At 48.0% G+C, this 22,279-nt stretch overlaps 1 protein-coding gene across 2 annotated transcripts in view; it reads left to right on the forward strand.

Moving 5' to 3' along the window:
* Window positions 1-22,279, forward strand: part of adgb (androglobin) — a 564,769-nt gene that overhangs the window by 231,628 nt on the left and 310,862 nt on the right. For both annotated transcript variants that reach the window (XM_038805127.1, XM_038805138.1), the window contains exons 12-15: window positions 1,367-1,457; window positions 5,270-5,399; window positions 11,126-11,221; window positions 13,183-13,305. In XM_038805127.1, the coding sequence (XP_038661055.1) occupies window positions 1,367-1,457; window positions 5,270-5,399; window positions 11,126-11,221; window positions 13,183-13,305 (440 nt within the window). The remainder of the gene's footprint in view (window positions 1-1,366; window positions 1,458-5,269; window positions 5,400-11,125; window positions 11,222-13,182; window positions 13,306-22,279) is intronic.

The following is a 22,279-nucleotide window of genomic DNA, read 5'->3' on the forward strand; positions in this document are numbered from 1 at the left end:
CAATAACCCTTAACTGCTATCTTAATTTTAATTCAAACAACAAAACCATCTCAGATCCCAATCCACTTAAATACAGTTAGCACTCAAGAATACTTGCTGTACAGAGATGTCTTGAAAACTTTGAGAAAGAGAGACCTTTTGAGACTGCTTGAAAGAAAAACACCTGACCCCGCCCTGCCAGAATAATGAAGAATCTGGCTGTATTTCATCATAAACCTTATCAGCTCAGTTAAACCTCAACACCCGACAGCTTCAACCCCTGGTTCCTCCTATTAACTACACCTCCTCACTAAGCTGAACACTATGTCTCCAATGATCTACTCCACAGGGAATCCTCTTAATCTAAACGAAAGTCCATTAGCCCATACCTTTACGATGCTTTAATTGCACCTCTGGCTCCAAAAACCCCAGCTGCCTTTCAAACCACGATTTGTAAACAAATATGACTGCAGCGGTCACACACTAGCCCAGGTTTTTAACCCTTACACCACCAAATACATATACATTCATCACACTAACAAGGTGGGCATAAAATTAGATGAAATAAATTTTTTAAAAGACATTTAAGAGTTATTTTTTCCCCTTTTTCCCCTCAATGTCTCAGTGCTCTCATCCCCAGTTGACCTGGTACAACTGAATGGGTGCTCCGGCCACTTGAGATAACAGGTACGAGCCAATATTGATTTGTGACTAGTGTCACAGAATGAAATGAAAATTGCTTATTGTCACAAGTAGGCTTCAAATGAAGTTACTGTGAAAAGGCCCTAGTCGCCACATTCCAGCACCTGTTTGGGGAATTGAACCGTGCTGCTGGCCCGCCTTGGTCTGCTTTCAAAACCAGCGATTTAGCCCTGTGCTAAATAGCCCCAGCTAAAAGATAGACAGTGTAAAGGCAACAACATTCCTCTCCATAGAACAGTAGTGAACTAGCTTGGTTTTACAAAACAATCCGACAGCTTCATGATGACCTTTACTTGTAGAATCTTCTGTATTTTCAGACTTTTAAACTGATATCAAATTTTTAAGTTGCCATGGTGGGATTTGAGCTCTGATGTATTAACCCTATAACATAATCACTGTATTACCTAAGCTCCACCTGTACCTAAAATATCTGAAAGTCATATTATTATTGCATTAGTTATCCACTATCGTCTCCAGTGTACTAATAGGACTGCTCTAATAGGAACTTACTTTCAAAGAGAAACATAGCTTTTTTTCAATATAACAAGTGAATTAATTCCCCATGTTTCAACTGGATTACTACAACCATGTCACAAATAATTTAAGCTTGTCGGTCATACCAGTCAATGCATCCTCTTCAGGAACTGATAAACGGAACATATTAATTCTTTTTTCTGCTTGCCAGAGCCCAAAGTAGTGAAGTCTGATCAATTTGTCGAAATTTCAAGTCCATTGCTTAACTACAAGATAGACACCACAATCATACCTCCGGAGAGGTGAGTATAACCATTCTGGAAAAAACTGCTCTGTTTCACTCCTGTTTTCTGCCGACCAGGAAAAAAACATTGGCCCATAATTTTCTGGAGGAGAGTCATCTCGTTGTGTGCTCAAATCTGTTTTTTTTTCTCCACTCTGAAGCTCTAAAATACTCTTGTGCCATAAATTGCTGCAATGGTGAGTAGGCAATCTGGGAACTTGGCGAACGACAGGACCCATAAAGTATCTCCTTAACCAATTAAATTGAGAATAAAGATGAAACAATTCGAATGACAAGGAAGGAAATAGGATGAATTAGAGACAAACCAAAAAAGGAAGAGAAATAAAGAGGGAAAGAAATAGTGAATTAAGATGAGGGAACAAAGAAATGATAAGAAGACAAAATAAAGTTTTAACTGTAATAAATCTCGGGGAACTTTTTTATGCTGTGCCAGCATCTGCTGCCCATTCCTAATTGTCCTTGAACGGAGTGGCTTGCTTGGCCATTTTAGAGACACCCACATGTAGAGTCACATAGCGAAACGGTAGCACAATGGTTAGCACTGTTGCTTCACAGTGCCAGGGACCCGGGTTTGATTCCCGGTATAGGACACTGTATGGAGTCTGCACGTTCTCCCCGTGTCTGCGTGGGTTTCCTTCGGGTGCTCTGGTTTCCTCCCACAAATCCTGAAAGACGTGCTTGTTAGGTGATTTGGACATTCTAAATTCTCCCTCAGGTGTACTCAAACAAGTGCCGGAATGTGGTGACTCGGGGAGTTTCACAGTAACTTAATTCCAGTGTTAATGTAAGCCTACTTGTGACACTAATAACGATTGTTATTATTATGTACACCAGACCAGGTAAGGGTGGGAGGTGTTCTTCCATAAAGGGCATTAGTGAACCAGATGGGCTTTTATGACAATCAATAATGGTTTCATGGTTATCATTAGACTTTTAATTCCAGCTTTTATTGAATACAAGTTTTACTATTTGCCATGTTGGGATTTGAACCCAGGTCCCCAGAGCATTATCCTGGGTCTCTGGACTATTCGTCCAATCATAATACCAGTACACTACTGTTTCCCCAGTGAGAATCCACAATTTAAATTGTTCCATTTCTGGGTTGACATAATGTGGAATGCCGGTGTTGGACTGGGGTGAGCACAGCAAGAAGTCTTACAACACCAGGTTAAAGTCCAACATGTTTGTTTCAAACACTAGCTTTCGGAGCACTGTTCCTTCCTCAGGTTTTAGAGCAGTGCTCCGAAAGCTAGTGTTTGAAACAAACATGTTGGACCTTAACCTGGCGTTGTAAGACTTCTTACTGGGTTGGCATAGTTGAGTATTACGCGAAACCTAACTTCCTGCCGTGAGTTAAATTATTTTAACAGTACAAATGCAGTCATTGCTTGAAACGCATTGGGTTGCTGTTGGCGAACTCCCATTTTTGACCAAAGGTATTGGAGAAGCAAGTCACCCACCAATTTGCAGCTCCCATTTTATGTCTTTTTGTCTGGCATGCACTTACCTGGCTCATGAAGAGCCTTCCTTTGATTTTAAAACCCTAGGGGCAAAAATCTCATCCCTGAGAGCTTCTGACCAATCAGATGCCAGCAGCTCTCCATTACCAGCAACACCGCCAGGAGCGGTACACCACCAGGAGCAGTGGCTGCTGCCGGTAAAACCCCAGGACTTCACCAGGGACCATTGTGGGATCCCTCAACTAAGGTGTATGATCACAGGCTGGGGGCTATCGGGGGGGGGGGGGGGGGGGGGGGCATGGGAGAGGATGCAGGGGAGTTGGAGAAAGAATAAGTGCTGGCAAGCAGCTACCATCCCCGATACAGAGTCCTTCGATCAGCATTAAGTGCCTTTGAAAGAGTCTGTGAGGCAGCTGGTAACCTGGAGGGGTTTGCTTGGTGACATTTGGGAGGCACTAGAAAGCCATGTCACTTGCATTAAATCCTTCAATCACCACTGAATTCCGGCGGGCTCAGGAATAATTGCTGTTGAATGCCTCAATAATAAGTCTAAATGACACCTCAACTGCAAGCACGAGTTTCCCTCATGGGCTACTTCGGATTGAAGGAGGTTTCTACGGCTGAGAGATTGACGGGTGGCCTTTCTCATGATGAAGTGGACCTGACTATGACAGACTGTATTAACTCCAGCCAAACCATAGAAATATTATGGTGCAGGATGAGACCATTCGGCCCACCGTGTTTGTGCTGACCAAATAAGAGATAATAGAAATTAACTGCTCATTTTAACCCCATTTTTCAGTCCCCTGTCGGTAGCCTTGCAGGTTACAGTACTTCAGATGCAGATCCAGGTACTTTTTAAATAGGTTGAGCATTTCAACTTCAACCACCACATGGGCAGTGAATTTCAGATGCCCACCATACTCTGGGTGATAAAGCTTTTCCTCATGTCCCCTCTAAGTATGACCCCTACTAATTGATCCCTCAGGTGAGGGGAAACATGTTTTTTCTGTCTACCCTTGTCCAGGCCCCTCATACTTTTGAACACCTCAATTAGGTCGTCCCTAACCTCATCTGTTCTAAGACAAATGACCCAAAACTGTCCAGTCTCTCCTCATAGCTGCAATTTTCTTGTAAATCTCCTCTGCACTCTCTCCAGAACTGTTGGGCGGAATTCTCCAACCCCCCGCCGGGTCGGAGAATTGTCAGCAGGCCGCAGGAATCGCACCATGCTGCCCTGATGCCGGGAGGCGGCACCAGTCGGGGTATGCGGCAACTCTCTGGCCCAAATGGGCCAAGTGGCCATCACCAAAAAGTCAAGTCCCGCCGCCGCCGTTCTAATATCCTCTGAGCCGGCGGGACTTCGGTGTTGAAGGGTCCGGGGGCGACCTGTTGGGGGGGGGGGGGCCTCCGTAGTAGCCTGGCCCGTGATTGGGGCCCACATATCGGCGGGCCGGCATCTCTGTCGAGGGTCCTCCTTTCCTCCGCGCCGGCTCCTGTAGTCCTATGCCATTTGGCGTCGGGGAAGGAGGCCACTGCGAATGCGGTAGTTGGCGCCAGCCCAACTACACATGCGCGGACCCCGCAGCGCCGGGTTCATGCCGAGATCGGCAGCAGGAGCGGCATGGACCGCTCCAGCGCCATGCTACCCCACTGTGGCCCGGAGAATCGGGTCTCAGAACGGGCGCTGACGCCAGCGTCGGCACTTAGCCGCCCGATGGGAGAATCACACCCAAAATGTCCTTCCAGTAATGTGGTCATCAGAACTGTACACAAGCTTCCAGCTGTGGTCTAACCAGTGTTTTATACAGTTCCATCATTACATCCTTGCTATTGTATTCAAGCCCTCCCCCAATAAAGGAAAGTATTCCATATGCTTTCTTGATTGCCTTGTCCACCTCTCCTGCTACCTTCAAGGATCGGTGAGTCACCACTGGCAGCTGTTTATCATTGCAAAAATATCTATCGACCACTACCTTTTGTTTCCTGTCACTGAGCCAATTTTGGATCCAGCCTGCCACCTTTCCCTGTATCTCATGAACTCTCATTCCTCTGGCCAGAATGCCATGTGGGACTTTGTCAAATGCCTTGCTGAAATTCATGTAGACAATATCCACTGCACTACCAATCCTCCTTGTTACTTCCTCAAAACATTTGACCGCTTTCTAAACTTAGAATAGTGTAAAACCATAATAAATTCATTTTGCAAACAAAAAATGTTGATCTGATCAGTTGTGATTTCTAAGCCCTATCTCCGATGAATATTTCAAATTGATAATTTTTTAGGAGCAAAACTAATACCTAGAATCATTAACGTAGTTTCCAAATATCTTATTTGCCTTCCCATCAGAACTGACCAACAGCTCTTGGTTAAAAAAGATGTGACCACAAGCTTGGCAGCTGTGAATGAAAGTGAAGAAACATTAGATCAAAATGGTGATGTGGAGCTAAAGACTCCGGCGACAAGTTTTTCTGCAGAGGTAAAACGATCTGAAATATCTTCCAGCTAATTTGCCCAGTTCTGAATAGATTTCTAATTACATCTGTTTCTACAATATTGCGAATGACAGAAATATGGGGGTGAATGAAAATATATCACATTGTATTTCGTGAGTGCTGTTGTATCGAATCATAAAATCACAAAAAGACACTATTTGGCCCGTTATACTTGTGCTGGCTCTAAGAGCTATCTAATTAGTCCCACTTCTCTACCGTATTCTTTTTTTTACATTAAAGGGGCAATTTAACGTGGCCAATCCACCTACCCTGCACATCTGTGGGTTGTGGGGGTGAGACCCATGCTGACATGGGAAGAATGTGCAAACTCCACACGAACTCAGTGACCCAGGCTGGCATCAAACCCGGGTCCTTGGTGCCGTAAGGCAGCGGTGCTAACCACTGTGCTACCGTGTACCCTCCTCTACTGTTACTTTTTTAAAAATGTATTTTTATTAAGGTTTTGCAGAATTTTTCATAAAACAGTAGTAACAATAATAACAAAACAAACTGGTGAACATTAACATAGTGTAAAAAGAAAATATAGAATAACAATTAAATAGACATGACCTCACACCATCCCAATGAAGCACTCACCCCCCCCCACTCCACTCCCGCCGCCCCAACCCCCCCCCCCCCCCCCCCCCCCGCACCCCACCAGATTGCTGTTGACATTTTAATTTTCCCCCCCGAGAAAGTCGACGAATGGCTGCCACCTCCGAGAGAACCCTAGCGTAGATTCTTTTAAGGCAAACTTTATTTTCTCGAGGCTGAGAAACCCAGCCATGTCATTAATGTGGCTCTACACTCGGGGGCTTCGAGTCCCTCCACATTAACAAAATCCGTCTCCGGGCTACTAGGGAGGCAAAGGCCAAGACGTCGACCTCTTTCGCCCCCTGAACTCACGGGTCTTCTGACACTCCAAAGATCGCTATCTCTGGACTCGGCACCACCCGTGTGTTAAGCACCTTGGACATTGCCCTTGCGAACCTTTGCCAGAACTCTCCAAGCTCCGGGCATGCCCAAAACATGTGGACATGGTTTTCAGGGCTGCCCTTGCACCTCATACAACTGTCTTCTACCTCAAAAAACCTGCTCATTCTCGCTGCCGTCATGTGTGCCCGGTGGACCACCTTAAATTGAATTAGACTGAGCCTGGCACATGATGAGGAGGAATTAACCCTGCCCAGGACCTCTGCCCACAGACCCGCTTCCAACTCCTCACCTAGCTCCTCCTCCCATATGCCCTTGAGCTCCTCCACCGGGGTTTCCTCCACCTCCTGTAGTTCCTGGTAGATATTAGACACCTAATATCTACCAGGAACTACAGGAGGTGGAGGACACCGTGGCGGCAGCGTCGGAAAGGCCACTACCTGTTTTTTCAGGAAGGCTCATACTTACAGATATTTAAAGGCATTTCCTGGCGGCAGATTAAATTTGTCCTCTAGCGCCTTCAAACTGGGAAGGCTTCCGTCTATGAACAGATCTCCCATCCTTCTGATTCCTGCCCTCTGCCAGCTGTGGAACCCACCATCCATCCTACCCGTTCTCTACTGTTTCTTGATAGTCCTGCCAATCCTTTCTTTTCAGATATACATCAAAATCCTTTTTGAAAATTATAATTGAATTTATCTCCCCATTATTCAGATAGTGTATTGTAAATTCTGAATAAATGCATATTAATAAAAAAGCTCATTTTCCCCATACTCCCCTCCCACCTACTCTGATTTGTTTGACAATTACCATATATTAATGTACTGTGATTGCTGATCCTCCTGCCAATGGAAACAATTTCTCCAAACAACTCCATAATGTTAATTTTAGTGCTCCTCCTTCATATTGTTGTTATTGTCACTGTTGGCCCCCAGTCATTTTTGCTGCAATCGGTAGTACAAATTGCGGGCATCAATAGAAACAACACCTTCCAAAATAGTGGGTCTTTCTATTATTCATTAAAAAACTTCTCGAATTTGCCACAAGTAAACATTTTTCTTTTACCTGCAAGTTCTAAAGTTCATGGTTTATGTCATTGAGTTTTAATCCCAAAATATTGAATATCATGCTTTGTACTAGTAGTGTCGAAGAGGCAGGTACTGGTCCACAGGTTCTGACCTCCTGTTCGCCGCTGATTGCATCGCTGGGGCATAAGCCGAAACAATCCGAAACTGTAAATCACTCGCTCTTTCCACTCTTATAATACACCCCTTAAAATGTGCCTCTCAGATCAAGTTTATGGTCACTTGTCTGATTACCTCCTTATGTAATTCAAAATTACAATGTTAAAAGTGCTTTAGAAATAAAAGTAGTTGCATACCCAGAGCTTGGATATTAATTATAACTGCTAGGATAGATAAGTTTGCAAATATGCACAGTTGTGTAAGTTTTTCTGAATGATTTCTGCTGAGAGAATAGGAAATATCAAATAGCAATTCTGATGCAGGAGTCCCACAGGAATTTATACCAGAAGATGGGAGGAGCAGAGAATCTTATCACAGAAGCACAGAATGATTTTATTCCCATTGATTGTATAAAGAAATTAAATAATTGATTTGAGCAAATCGAGGTCATGTTGATTAACGTTAAATTAGCTGTCAAAGGCTGATGACGGGTAATTCCATGAAATCTTATTCCACGCAGGAAACTACACTCAAAACGTGGGCCAGAAAGAGCCTCTGTCAGATCTTATCCCTGTGAGCGTGGGGTCCCTGCTGAGGGAAATAAACTGCAAACCCTTCTCGGCTTCTGACGAATACATATTTTTATTTTTTAAATATTCTTTCAGGGGGTGCAGATATCACTGGCATGGCCACCATCGCTAATTGCACTGGCCATGATGGTTGCAAGCTGCCTTCTTGTACCACTGCAGTCCATGTGGTGTAAGTGCAGCCACAGTGCTGTTATGAAGGGAGTTCCAGGATACTAACCCCCAGACAGTGAAGGAATATATATTTGCAAGTCAGGACAGAATGTGTCTTGGAGGAAACTTGCAGTTGGTGGTATTCCCATTCTTTGTCCACCTTGTCTTTCTAGGTGGTGAAGGTCACAGCTTTGCAAGGCACTATCAAAGATGTTTTCGTGAATAGTTGTAGTGAATCTTTTAATTAAACACTGCTGCCACCATGAATTACTAGTTGATGGGAGTGAAGGTTTAACATGGTGGATGGGGTGCCAATTTACAGCTACATTGACCTGGATGCCTTTGAGCTTCTGGAGTGTTGCTAGAACCACAGTCATCCATACAAGTGGAAAGTATTCCATCATACTCCTTACTTGTGCCATGTGAGTGACAGACAGGTGTTGAAGAGGCTGCAGAATTCCCAACCTCTGACCAACACTTGTGGCTACTAGTATCTGAAGATTATGCTGATGAACGTAAAAATACCTCGTAGTTTAAAGTGATAAGATGAACTGGTGTTGGGTATTGATTAATTAGCTATACTCAGATGCATACATGAAAAATGAGTCAGCCAGCCAGAAAAGATTGTGTTAGAGTGGAGAAGTAACCTCTGTGGTGAGCAATAAATAATGGGCTAGATTCTCCACTGCAGAGGGATCCACGCTCGGGCAGAGAATCTACTGTCGGCCAAAAAACGTTGCCAGCCCGGTTCCGGTTCTCTAGTCCCCTGCAGGCGGTGATAGAGGTATGCGCCCTGCGCCAGGAGTGCATGCAGATGAGCCATAATGACTCACTTGCATCCTATTAGAGGGCTGGGCTCCGAATTCTCCAGGCCTGTGAGATTCTCTGGCCCAGGAACCACATGGGCATGAAATGGTGCAAGTAGTTACCAGCATGGCCGTGGCATGGTGGGCCAAGGGGGTAACTCTTAGTTGCCCCCAAAGTCCATCCGGAAACCCCCCACCCCCACAATGGAAATGTTGATTTGGAGTTGGGGACCAAGGGCAATGTGTCCAAGTTTGCAGATGACATTAAGATGAGTGGTAAAGCGAAAAGTGCAGAGGATACTGGAAGTCTGCAGAGGGATTTGGATAGGTTAAGTGAATGGGCTCGGGTCTGGCAGATGGAATACAATGTTGACAAATGTGAGGTTATCCATTTTGGTAGGAATAACAGCAAACGGGATTATTATTTAAACGATAATATATTAAAGCATGCCGCTGTTCAGAGAGACTTGGGTGTGCTAGTGCATGAGTCACAGAAGGTTGGTTTACAAGTGCAACAGGTGATTAAGAAGGCAAATGGAATGTTGTCCTTCATTGCTAGAGGGATGGAGTTTAAGACTAGGGAGGTTATGTTGCAATTGTATAAGGTGTTAGTGCGGCCACACCTGGAGTATTGTGTTCAGTTTTGGTCTCCTTACTTGAGAAAGGACGTACTGGCACTGGAGGGTGTGCAGAGGAGATTCACTAGGTTAATCCCAGATCTGAAGGGGTTGGATTATGAGGAGAGGTTGAGTAGACTGGGACTGTACTCGTTGGAATTTAGAAGGATGAGGGGGGATCTTATAGAAACATTTAAAATTATGAAGGGAATAGATAGGATAGATGCGGGCAGGTTGTTTCCACTGGCGGGTGACAGCAGAACTAGGGGACATAGCCTCAAAATAAGGGGAAGTAGATTTAGGACTGAGTTTAGGAGGAACTTCTTCACCCAAAGGATTGTGAATCTATGGAATTCCTTGCCCAGTGAAGCAGTTGAGGCTCCTTCATTACATGTTTTTAAGGTAAAGATAGATAGTTTTTTGAAGAATAAAGGGATTAAGGGTTATGGTGTTCGGGCCGGAAAGTGGAGCTGAGTCCACAAAAGATCAGCCATGATCTAATTGAATGGCGGAGCAGGCTCGAGGGGCCAGATGGCCCACTCCTGCTCCTAGTTCTTATGTTCTTATGTTGCCAACCCCATCCCCACCAGACCCCCCCCCCCCCCCCCCCCCCCCCCCCCCCGCCCACTTCAGACCCCCCATAAGAGAGAATCCAACCATGATAAATTGTCCTTTAATGTTCAAAAAAGTTAGGTGGGGTTACGGTGATAGGGTGGAGGGAATAGGGTGGGGAATGGACATAGGTAGGCTTTTTCAGACGATTGGTGCAGACTTGATGGACTGAATGGCCTCCTTCTGCACTGTCAGTATTCCCTGCTTCAATGGTTCTCGAGACCCGCCACAAGAGAAACCCCCCCAGTGATCCCCATTACAGAGACCCCCACAAGAACGACTGCCACTCGAGATCCCCATCAGAGACACCCCCCCCCCCCCATAAAAGAGACACTGTCTGGAAGCTATGGAGCAGTCCAGACAGAGACGGTGAAAACATCACTGCATTAAAACTCAATTTATGCCCAAAGCAGCAGTTGTACATTCTTGGCAGTGAAAACCACATCAGCTGGGTTTAAACCTCCTCAAATCTTTGATCTGCAAGCCTTTCATTAACACCAATGGTAGATTATTTGTACTGGGTTGTGATTGACAGCCCACAGATACCCAGCTGTCTAGATTGTTCAATTTAATTTTCCTTTAGGCTGAATGGAGATCAAGCACCCAGCTGTGCAACTAACCACAATGTTTATAAACATCTAGCTATGATTAACAGCTCTTGGACCACATCAAAAGCAGTAAAGTGCTTTCTGTAGAGTTCAACAGGAAGCAAAAGCTGAAATCTTTATCCTCTATTGTCATAAAAGGCGAAGGACTTAATCACTATGTCAAATACTCAGAAATATTTGTTGACAAATGATAATTTTGTACTTTTCTAGGAGACCCAAATAGAATCGCCAAAATCTGATGTTCACTATTCAGTGGATGGCAACGTTAGTAAACAACAATACGCTGAAAATGTAGATATCAAGATGGTAGGTTTAACAAATTAAGTATAAATTGAGGACTTAGTTTACTCATTATCAATATTTAAAATCCCGTATGAAGATTATAAATATGCATCACCGTGCAGAGCTCTAAAATCTTAATATATATTGAAATTTCCTTCTAATTGAATCCCCGCCGGTTGCAGGCCGCTGTATGATGCTCTGGCACCTGACCTGTGGCCAGAGAGGATTTGGAAATTATTGCCAGTGCCCCGATTTCTCTGACCATATGATACGTGGTCCCATAGAGATCTGCTTTGGGGCCTTGACTACTCATTACATTTATTAATGACTTAGATCACACAGTAACAAGACATATAACCAAGTTTTCAAATTATACTAAGATTGGTGGCACGGCAGGTAGTGTAGACAGGACTGTAAAATTACGAAGAGATGTTAATAGATGAGTGGGCAAAACTGTGGCAGATGAATTTCAACACAGTAGATCCTCAGCATGGGCCAAAAGAGGATGGATCTGCGTATTGCTCCACGGGCAGGGCAGTACGGTAGCATTGTGGATAGCACAATCGCTTCACAGCTCCAGGGTCCCAGGTTCGATTCCGGCTTGGGTCACTTTGTTTCAGCTAGGTCGAGCGTGGCCCCTTCTAACATTCTTTGGCGTATGAGGTCCGACCTAATCCTCATTACGAACGCGTCCCGCATAAGAAGTTTGGAATGTTCAGTGGCCGTAACGGCCTGACAGTCACAGTGCCGGACGAGTGGGATTAGGGCCCGCCAGGAGTCTTCTATGGACTCACCAGTGACTAAAGTCCTTTTTGATGTCGCTTGATTGTGGATCCAGCTGCAGCTGATCCGGTTTGCAGAGCAGTGATAAATGGAATTCAACCTTGAAAAGTGTGAGGTAATGGACTTGGGGATGGCTAACAAAGCAAAAGATTATATTATGAATGGTAGGACCCTAAAAAGTACTGCTTGAATTGCATTTCCACAGATCCCTGAAGGTGGCAGGGCAGGTAGATTAGGTGGTTAAGAAGGCATATGGGATTCTTGCCTTTGTTAGCAGAGGCACAGGATACAAGAGCAGGGAGGTCATGCTGGAACTATATAAAACACTGGTTAGGTCACAATTGGAGTACTGCGTGCATTTCTGGTCACTACATTATAGGAAGGATGTGACTTTGTTAGTGAGGGTGCAGAAGATATTTACCAGAATGTTGCCTGGGCTGGAGGATGAGCTATGAGGTAAGATTGAATAGGTTGTTTGTGTAGCGTCTGCACATTCTCCCCGTGTTTGCGTGGGTCTCACCCCCACAACGCAAAGATGTGCAGGGTAGGTAGATTAACCATGCTAAATTGCCCCTTAATTGGGAAAATAATGAATTGGGTACTTTAAATTTAAAAAAAAGATTGGATAGGTTGAGACTGTTTTCCTTGGAGCAGCAAAGGGTGAGAGGGGACGTGATAGAGGTTGATAAGATTATGAGGGGCATAGATGGGCAGATAGGAAGGCACCTTTTCATTAGTAGAGGGGTCAATAATCAGGTGGCATAGATTTAATGTAAGAGGTTGAAGGTTATGAGTTGAGTTGAGGAGAAACCTTTCCCCCAGAGGGTGGTGGGGGTCTGGAACTCACTTCTTGCAAGTGTGGCTGAGTCAGAAACGGAAGTATATAGTCACCTGCTCTGCCGTAACTTCCAGGGCTATGGGCCAAGCGCTGTAAAATAGGATTAGTGTAGTCAGATCTCTTTTGACTGGCATAGACACTATACGCCAAATGGCCTCCTTATGTGCTGTAAATTTCTATGAATCTATGAATCCAATGTCCTTCCAATTCAGGTGCATACACATAATAGCTACTGTCTTTGACCGCCTAATCAATCTCTCAACAGGTTAATAATTTACCTACAATTCCACAAGCTTTCATTTTAGTTACGCCTCTTATGTGAATCATCTTATACCATATATTAAATGCCTTATTTCCTTTTCAGGAAAGACCAGCCGAATCCATAAAATCCATTGGTCAGCATTCAAGTGTTCAGTATTCAGTAGGGTCCCATGCTGCTAAAAGTTACTTTGGCAGTCGGCAGGGCAGTATAACAGAGCATAGAAAAGTAAGTTTCTAAGAGGTGCTCCAGAATTTTTCAATAAGGGATTGCCAGTGTTATTTTAGGATGAGATTTTGTTTTGCAAAACTTGACAGTCTATTGGTAGAAATCTACTTTGTTTAATGTGTGCATTCCAACTGGAAGTTTGTGACCAGGGGACAGGAGTCATTTGGTTATATTCTTGAAATCTCTGAAATCATCCAATTTTGACATCTTGCGCCTCTCTGATTTTCATCACATCACATTGGTGACTTTTCCTGTTATTAGTTCTGATATTTCACAACCAACAGATCAGACAAAAGTTCTGCTGTCAGCTAACAGCTGACAAAGGACTCCCACTGACACACAACCTCAAAAAATACCCCACATTCTCCTTTGAAAGCAGGTGGTGTCTACTGGAATTCACTGTACTCCTTACAAACTGATTATAGCCCTGCACCTCAATGGCACACGTCCTGGTTGACTAAAACATCACCGACCACAACCTGGTAACTAACCCAAGTGGTGAAGCCCCTGGTTTCAAACGTCTGCTGAAAATTTGCACAACACTCAACCGCTTAAGGATGGGCCAGGGAAGATGTGGCCACTTGGTCCACAAGTGGAACATGAGAAGCAGTTCAATTTTTAAAAAATAAATTCAAAATACCCAATTTTTTTTCCCAATTAAGGGTCAATTTTAGCATGGCCTACCCCACACATCTTCGGCTTGTGGGGGTGAGACCCACACAGTCACAGGGAGAATGTGCAAACTCTGCACGGACGGTGATCCGGGGCTGGGATTGAACCCAGATCCTCGGCACTGTGAGGCAGCAGTGCTAACCACTGCGCCACCGTGCAACCGAAGCTCAGATTTTGACTGTGGCCATCCAAGTCAGGCACATACTGAACTGCCCTGAGAGAACCATCCCCGTTGGCTTCATAACCATTCACACTGTGTCAGTTCAACATAAAATTATACCTGCTTCCCCAACCATGCAAATGAAAAAACCCTTAATCATTTCTCAACCACACTCTCCCCCTTAAGACATTCCTTTCAACCAATCCCTTTGCACAAGCTTTTGGTTACACGTTCTAATATCCCATTGTATGGCTGAGTTCAAAATTTGTCAATGAACACTCATGTGAACATCTTATTTGGCAGAGTGCTCTGGTAACAGTCAAGGTGATGGGTTTTGAAGTTTTTTTTCATAAAAATGTAAAGTACCCAATTATTTTTTTCCACGCAATTTAGCGTGGCCAATCCACTTACCCTGAACACCGTTGCGTTGTGGGGGCGGAACCCACGTAAACACAGGGTGAATTTCAAAACTCCACACAGACAGTGACCCAGAACCGGGATCGAACCTGGGACCTCAGCACCATGAGGCACCAATGCTAACCACTGCGCCACCGTGCTGCCCGTATTCCAATGCAGTTATGACACTGGCATCAATGTCACAATTGCCTAGACATGCTCAAGAATAGGACAAATTTAACTTGAGTAATTACTGACTTGTCAGCTTCCTCACAAATGTATCAGTAAAATGTTACAAGTCATTAACACCATCAAATCACGCCTACTCACCAATAATCTGTTTAGATTCTGCCAGAACCACTTGGCTTGAACTTTGATTGTGACCTTGATCCAAATGTGGGTGCGAGAAGTGAGTAAAAGCATTCTCGCCATCGAGATACCATGGGTGGGATTTTCCGTTTCTGAGACTAAGTGCTGACACCGTCGTGAAAAGTGTGGACTTTAACGGCAGCATAAACGGCACAACAGGTGCATTATTCAGCAACTCCAAAGGGGCTAGCACCGTCGTAACGTGAAACTCCACAGTTTGCACACGAAACGGCGCCGGATTCGCCAGTTCCGTGATTGCCGCACAGCTACAACCTCACTTCAGCGATTTTCTCCCCCCCACCCACACACACACACTGTCGCAGCCAACATTGCTGGAAAGAGAGCAGCGCCACGGTTCCGGGACGCAGAGTTCCAGGTGGTTCCAGGAGACCCACCTGGTCGCGGTGGAGGAGAGGCGGATGATCCTGTACCCTGGCCCAGGAGGAAGGTCGTCAGGCGCCGCCATCCGGCGTGCCTGGGCACAGGTGGCAAACGCCACCAGCCCCATTGGAGAAGTCACCCGGACTGCCATCCAGTGCAGAAAGAAACTGCATGACCTCCTCAGGGTGGCCAGGGTGAGTAGGCAGCACTGTGCCAATGGCACCAAATCCCCTACCCCACACACACATGTGACCCAGACTCCCCCCACCCCGGGGGTCACCCTGCCCCCACATGCCAGCCATAATGGCCTGACCATTGATGCCATCAGCTACCCAACCTGGGCTGCATGCGCCGGACTATCTAACAATGTCCTTGTTTGTGTTTGCCGCTGCGCCCCACAACCGCTGGGAGGGGGAGAAGACCAGTGGGGGACCACCAGTCCCATGGCCCCTCACCGTGCCGAGCAGAGGGCACTGGACTTGGTTGGCGGCCCAGAGGAGAGGGCGGTCGCTGAAGCGGAGGTCGGCAGCACGTGACGAAGTGAGACCCCCTGCCTAGTTGCGGATCCTCATGACACATGTATGCCCCCCTCACCCCCCACGATGCTTATCTCCCTCACTCCTCCCACCCTCCTCACCCCCCTACCACCCCCTCACACCCCTACCATCCCCTCACCCCCCACCACCACCCCCCTCACCCCTCTCACCTTCATGCCCCACCACCATACATGCCACCTTGTGTCTTCCAGGACCTGCCAGAGATGGGCCCAGTCCATCCAGGGGCCCATCTCCAATACTGTCCACTATCTCAGAGACTTTCATCTCAATTGGGCAAACTAGTGAAGAGGCTCCTGGGACACTCCTGGCACACCACAAATCACATCCGGTACAGCAAGTGGACGTAGGAGCAGCCGAGGGTCCGGATGATCGGTGGCAGTTCGGCCCCAGGAACCAGCTGCCGTCCAGACGACTCCAGGCTCCTGGAACATCTAGTCCCACCCATAGTGCAGATGCAGGCACCCTGAAGGAGGAGGAGGTGCAGGGGCAGGTGGCTCCCGCAGGGGAGTTGCCGGAACAGCGCAGCACCTCGGACACCGCCTGCTCCTGTTCCTGGTTCATCTGGTGGGCAGCGGGCAGAACAGGGCGGCACTACACCATCTGGAATGCCCGAGGAGCAGGCAGGCCTATTCAGGCCGGGCTGCCTCAGGAGACGTGCACCAACAGGGACCCTCGTCGCAGGGCAGGGGTCACAGCAGGCCACCTCCACTCCTGCTGTACCGTCTGAGGAACCACCTAGGCGCAACGTTAGGGCCCATAAGGCCAGAAAGTTAGACACCAGTTAAGGTGGCACACCCCCGCCCCAACCGTCCCCACCACCCCCTCCCCAGGGATTTGACAGGACCGTGTGATGGACTGGCCAGCTCGCATGCAGGAATCACCCAGGTGGAACGTGCTACTGTGGGCATGAGTCAGACATTGTCAAACTATATGGAGCATGGAGTTCATCGCAGAGCGGGCTGTCATCATCCTCCATCCCATGGATCAGACCCGCTGTGACTGCCAACCCAATGCCCTGGCTCGTAGTGCCGCAGGTATGTATTATGGAGGGGGTGTGTATGCGGGTGGTTTGGTGGTGTGGGAGGTGCGGATGTTCAGTGGATGGGAGGTGAGGGAGTGTGGAATGGTGGTGTCCATGCCCCAGGCCAGTGCCCCCCTAGTCGGTACACCGTGTCGCGAAGTGTGTATTCCGTGCGCGCTGGCCCTGGCAGTACCGTCGTGCGACCTCCAATGCCTGGCCAGTCCCCAAGTCCCGCTCATTGTCCTCCTCCCCCTCAGCCTCCTCGTCTGACGAGGCCTGCCCTTCCTCCTCATCCTCCTCTAGACCTCTGCTGCGCAATGTTGTGGAGGACGCAGCAGGCCACCACGATGCGGGCCACCCTTCTAGCCTCGTTCCTGAGGGACCCCCAGAGTGGTCCAGGCACCTGAAGTGCATCTTCAGGGCTTCAAAGCACCCCTCAACCACACCCCTGGTCGCTGTATGGGCATAATTGTAGCGGGTCTCCGCGTCAGTCTGTGGTCTCCGTACAGGCGTCATCAGCCACTACCGCAACAGGTAACCTATGTCACCCAGCAGCCAGCCACGCATCCAGGCGGGTGTCCATCGAACATGTCGGGGATCACCGAGAGCGCCAAGATGAATGCGTCGTGCACACTGCCCGGGTATCGGACGCAGACGTGCATAATGCGCATCTGTTGGTTGCACACCACCTGTATGTTCATCGAATTATATCCCTTCCTGCTTGTGAACAGTGGCCTGTTATCTGCCGGTGGCCGTAGGGCTGATGTGTTGGGCAGGCTGGGTCTATGTGGACTGCGTTTGATGCAGTGTAGCGAGAGACAGACTTCCAACACTTGATGAGATGCAACACGATTTTATTTAACATCTAACTATTTTACATGTCCAACTGTGGGATGACACAATGCTCATGTTATAACCTGCCTGCTTACCATTGGCTGGGGACTAATGACAATCCCACAATCCTATGGGAGTATGAGCTTCCCCAATGAGGGGGGCGGAGAAATCATTAGCAGATTCCCTGCATAAATAGAGCTGGCCAGTTTGGAACCAGCAGAGAGAGAGGAGTGAGCAGCAAGGGAAGTGTCTGCTGCTGTTGTATATATATGTTATTGTAAATAAATGTTATTCCTTTTCATCCTGAAACTCGTGCTGGATTCTTCGTGGCCCTCAAAAAACTGGCGACGAGGATGGGATAGTGACTAGCTGTCTACGCTGCTGAAGCTGCCTCCCTGGATTTTTGTTGGATACAGGTTGGAAGTTGTTTTCTATTACACCATGCCTCTGTATGGACATTTGGATGTTTTTGATGCTGCGCTGGAAAGCTGGAACCAGTACACACAACGGATGCGTTACTATTTCCGGGCAAACAACATCACCGAAACCGAGTGCCAGGTGGTCATATTGCTCACTGCCTGCGGCCCGCATACGTTTGGGATGATTAGGAGCCTTACGTACCCAGCTGCGCCGGACACCAAAACATTTGATGAAGTTGTGAACTTAGTGAGGCAATATTTTAACCCAACCCCATCCACGATAGTCCAACGTTACTGGTTTAATACCGCTGAGAGGACCCCAGGAGAATCCCTTGCCGACATTGTATCCAGGCTACGCAGGATTGCGGAGTACTGTGACTATGGTGAGACCTTGTCAGAAATGTTACGCGAACATTTGGTTTGCGGTATTAACAATGCGGCCACCCAGAGAAAGTTGTTAGCCGAACCAACATTGACTTTTCAACAGGCCATTCAAATAGTATTGTCCCGAGAGAGCGCAGAACGAGGAGTGCAGGAGGTACAGGGAATGGAGGTGCATGCCTTGGGGCGCAACCCCTTCCATTCGAAAGCGTCCCCCTGCACCCCTGCGGTACCTTGGGCGAGGCGACGTCCGGATCAACGCCACTGGCCGTCGGACATTCCTCCCCGAAGGGAGCCTTCTCCAGAACCAATGGATGAGGAACCATGTCCGTGTCAGACTTGTAGGCGCCGACCCCGTCGCGGACACCGGTCCTGGGGGCGCCAGAGGCGCCATCGTTCCGACCGAAACTGGGGCCAGCCCAGGGGCCGTACCTTTCATTTGGATGAACCTGCGGCGACTACACCTGAGGACGTGGAGATGGAGGATCACTGCCTGCAGCTGCATTGTGTGGCAGCTCCCCGTGTGGCCCCCATTAAAGTGACAGTACGGGTCAATGGTCACCCGCTTGAGGTGGAGTTGGACACTGGCGCAGCGGTCTCCGTGATCACCCAGAGGACATTCGACCGCATCAAGCAGGGTATACAGACCCTTACATTAACCGACACACAAGCCAGATTGGCCATCTACACGGGAGAACCATTGGACATTGCAGGAACTATGATGACCCCTGTTGTTTATGGACACCAGGAGGGGCGTTTCCCACTTATCGTGGCGCACGGCCATGGGCCCAGCCTGTTGGGTCGGGACTGGTTACGCCATTTGTGGTTGCAGTGGCAGCACATCCTTCAAACAGTTTCTGGAGGGTTGACTGAGGTGCTAGGACGATACCCAGATGTATTCCAGCCCGGTTTGTGGAAAATAAAAGGGGTTGTAGCCCGTATCCAAGTCGAACCAGGAGCCACGCCGCGCTACTTCCGGGCGCGCCCGGTGCCTTACGCCTTGCTCGAGAAGGTAGAAGGGGAGCTCACTCGTTTGGAGACTTTGGGTATCATCAGGCATGTCCATTTCGCTGACTGGGCAGCGCCAGTTGTACCTGTAATGAAGCCAGATGCCACTGTTCGCTTGTGCGGCGACTATAAACTTACAGTGAATACGGCTTCCCGACTCGACCGATACCCAATACCTCGCATAAAGGATCTCTACGCGAAGCTTGCAGGTGGACTCTCGTTCACAAAATTAGATATGAGTCACGCCTACCTACAGTTGGAGCTGGACCCTGCCTCCCGGCCATATGTAACAATTAATACACACTGGGGCCTGTATGAATATACACATTTGCCCTTTGGAGTATCCTCTGCCTGCGCTATTTTTCAATGTGTTATAATGGCATTTTGAGAGGTTTACCCCGTGTTGCTGTCTACTTAGATGACGTTTTGATCACAGCGACATCGGAGCAGGAACATTTGGAAAGTTTGGAGGCTGTCCTTAGACGCTTTTCGGAGGCTGGAGTCCATTTACGTCGCACAAAGTGCGTCTTTCAGATGAAGGAAGTGGTCTACCTGGGTTATTGGGTGGACCGTGAAGGTTTGCACCCTGTCGCAGAGAAGGTGTGGGCGATTCAACAGGCCCCCGCCCCGACTGACACTTCGCACCTTTGTTCGTTTCTCGGCCTCGTAAACTATTACGGAAAGTTCCTCCCCAATCTGGCAACTACGCTGGCCCCGTTGCACCTTCTGCTAAAGAAGAATCACACCTGGATTTGGGGTCAGCCGCAAGAAACCGCTTTCCGGCGGGTAAAACAACAATTGTCGTCGTCTGGGTTATTAACCCACTATCATCCTGGAAAGCCTTTGCTCGTCACATGTGATGCATCCCCGTATGGTATTGGGGCCGTCCTGTCTCACAAGATGGAGAACGGGGCCGAGCGGCCGATAGCTTTCGCCTCCCGCACGTTGACTGCAGCGGAAAAAAGTACGCACAGATCGAGAAGGAGGGCCTGGCAGTGGTCTTTGTGGTGAAACGTTTCCACCAGTACATGTATGGCCGCCACTTCACTATCGTGACTGATCATAAGCCTCTGCTGGGACTTTTCAGAGAGGATAAGCCAATACCGCCCATTGCTTCCGCACAGATCCAGTGCTGGGCTTTGTTGCTCACTGCATACGAGTATTCTCTGGAGTAGAAACCAGATAGGGAATGCCGACGCACTGAACCGATTGCCTTTATCGACTGGCCCCATGTCGACCCCCACGACCGGTGAGGTGGTTGCAATCCTAAGTTTTATGGACACCTTGCCTGTCACGGCATCACAGATCTGTGAGTGGACCCAGACGGAGCCAGTCCTGTCAAAGGTTCGGCACATAGTCCTGTATGGTGGGCAGCATAGACAGCTCCCAGGCGAGTTGCGGGCATTTTCCTCCAAGCTGTCAGAATTCAGCGTGGAAGACGGCATCCTTCTGTGGGGGACGCGTGTGATTGTCCCGGGAAAAGGACAGGAGCTGATACTGAGAGACTTGCACAATGGGCATCCAGGTGTGACCAAACTGAAAATGTTGGCCCGGAATTATGTCTGGTGGCCAGGCCTCGACACCGACATTGAGAAGGTGGCCCAAAACTGCTCCATTTGCCAGGAGCATCAGAAGCTTCCGCCGGCCGCGCCCCTACATCACTGTGAATGGCCAGAGCGGCCTTGGGCGCGCTTGCATGTGGAGTTCGCCGGCCCTTTTCAAGGATCCATGTTCCTCAACGCCCAGTCTAAATGGCTAGAGGTGCATAAGATGGTAGGCACAATGTCCTGTGCAACAATCGAGAAGATGCGTTTGTCTTTCAGTACGCATGGCCTCCCCGAGGTGCTAGTCACGCACAGAATTGCACCTGCGCGTCGATTTGATATACGATGTCTGTTTGCTCACACGGTATGGTGATAGACCTGGAAAGGGCATCTGCAACAATTATGTCTTTGCCTGGGGTGTAGACCGGTTCAAAATCGTAGCGGCGTAGCTTGAGAAGGATTCGTTGTAACTGTGGCGTCATGTCATTGAGGTATTTTTGTATGATATGGACTAATGGCCTGTTGTCCGTCTCAACCGTGAATTTAGGGAGGCCATATACATAGTCGTGGAACTGGTCGATTACCGTTAGGAGGCCCAGGCATTCCTTCTCAATCTGAGTGTACCATTGCTCAGTGGGTGTCATGGCTCTGGAGGCATACACAATTGGGGCCCAGGAGGAGGAGTCATCCCGTTGGAGGAGCACCGCCCCAATACTGTTCTGGCTCGCATCAGTGGATATTTCTGTCTCCATGGCGGGATCGAAAAACGCCAGCACCGGGGCTTTGCTGAGCTCTGCCCTCAGCTCACGCCATTCTTTCTCATGAGCGGGCAGCCACTGGAATTCCGTCGACTTTCTGATGAGATGGCGGAGGGCTGTGGTGTGGGATGCCATGTTGGGAACGAACTTCCCAAGGAAGTTGACCATCCCTAAAAAGCGGAGGACCGCCTTCTTGTCCTCTGGGGTCTTCATGGCGTTGATTGCCGAAACCTTGTCAGCATCTGGCCGCATGCCTTTCTGCGAGATGTGGTCGCCAAGGAATTTGATTTCTGATTGACCGAATGAGCATTTGGCCCTGTTGAGTCGGAGGCCATGCTCGTAGATCCTGTGGATTACCTGCTTGAGGTGATCGATGTGTTCTTGAGGAGTTGTGGACCAGTTTATGACATCGTCAACGTACACTCGCACCTCCTCGATGCCCTCCATCATCTGTTCCATTATGCGGTGAAATAC

Source organism: Scyliorhinus canicula, chromosome 1 (genome assembly GCF_902713615.1).
Source record: "Scyliorhinus canicula chromosome 1, sScyCan1.1, whole genome shotgun sequence".
NCBI classification, from domain to species: domain Eukaryota; kingdom Metazoa; phylum Chordata; class Chondrichthyes; order Carcharhiniformes; family Scyliorhinidae; genus Scyliorhinus; species Scyliorhinus canicula.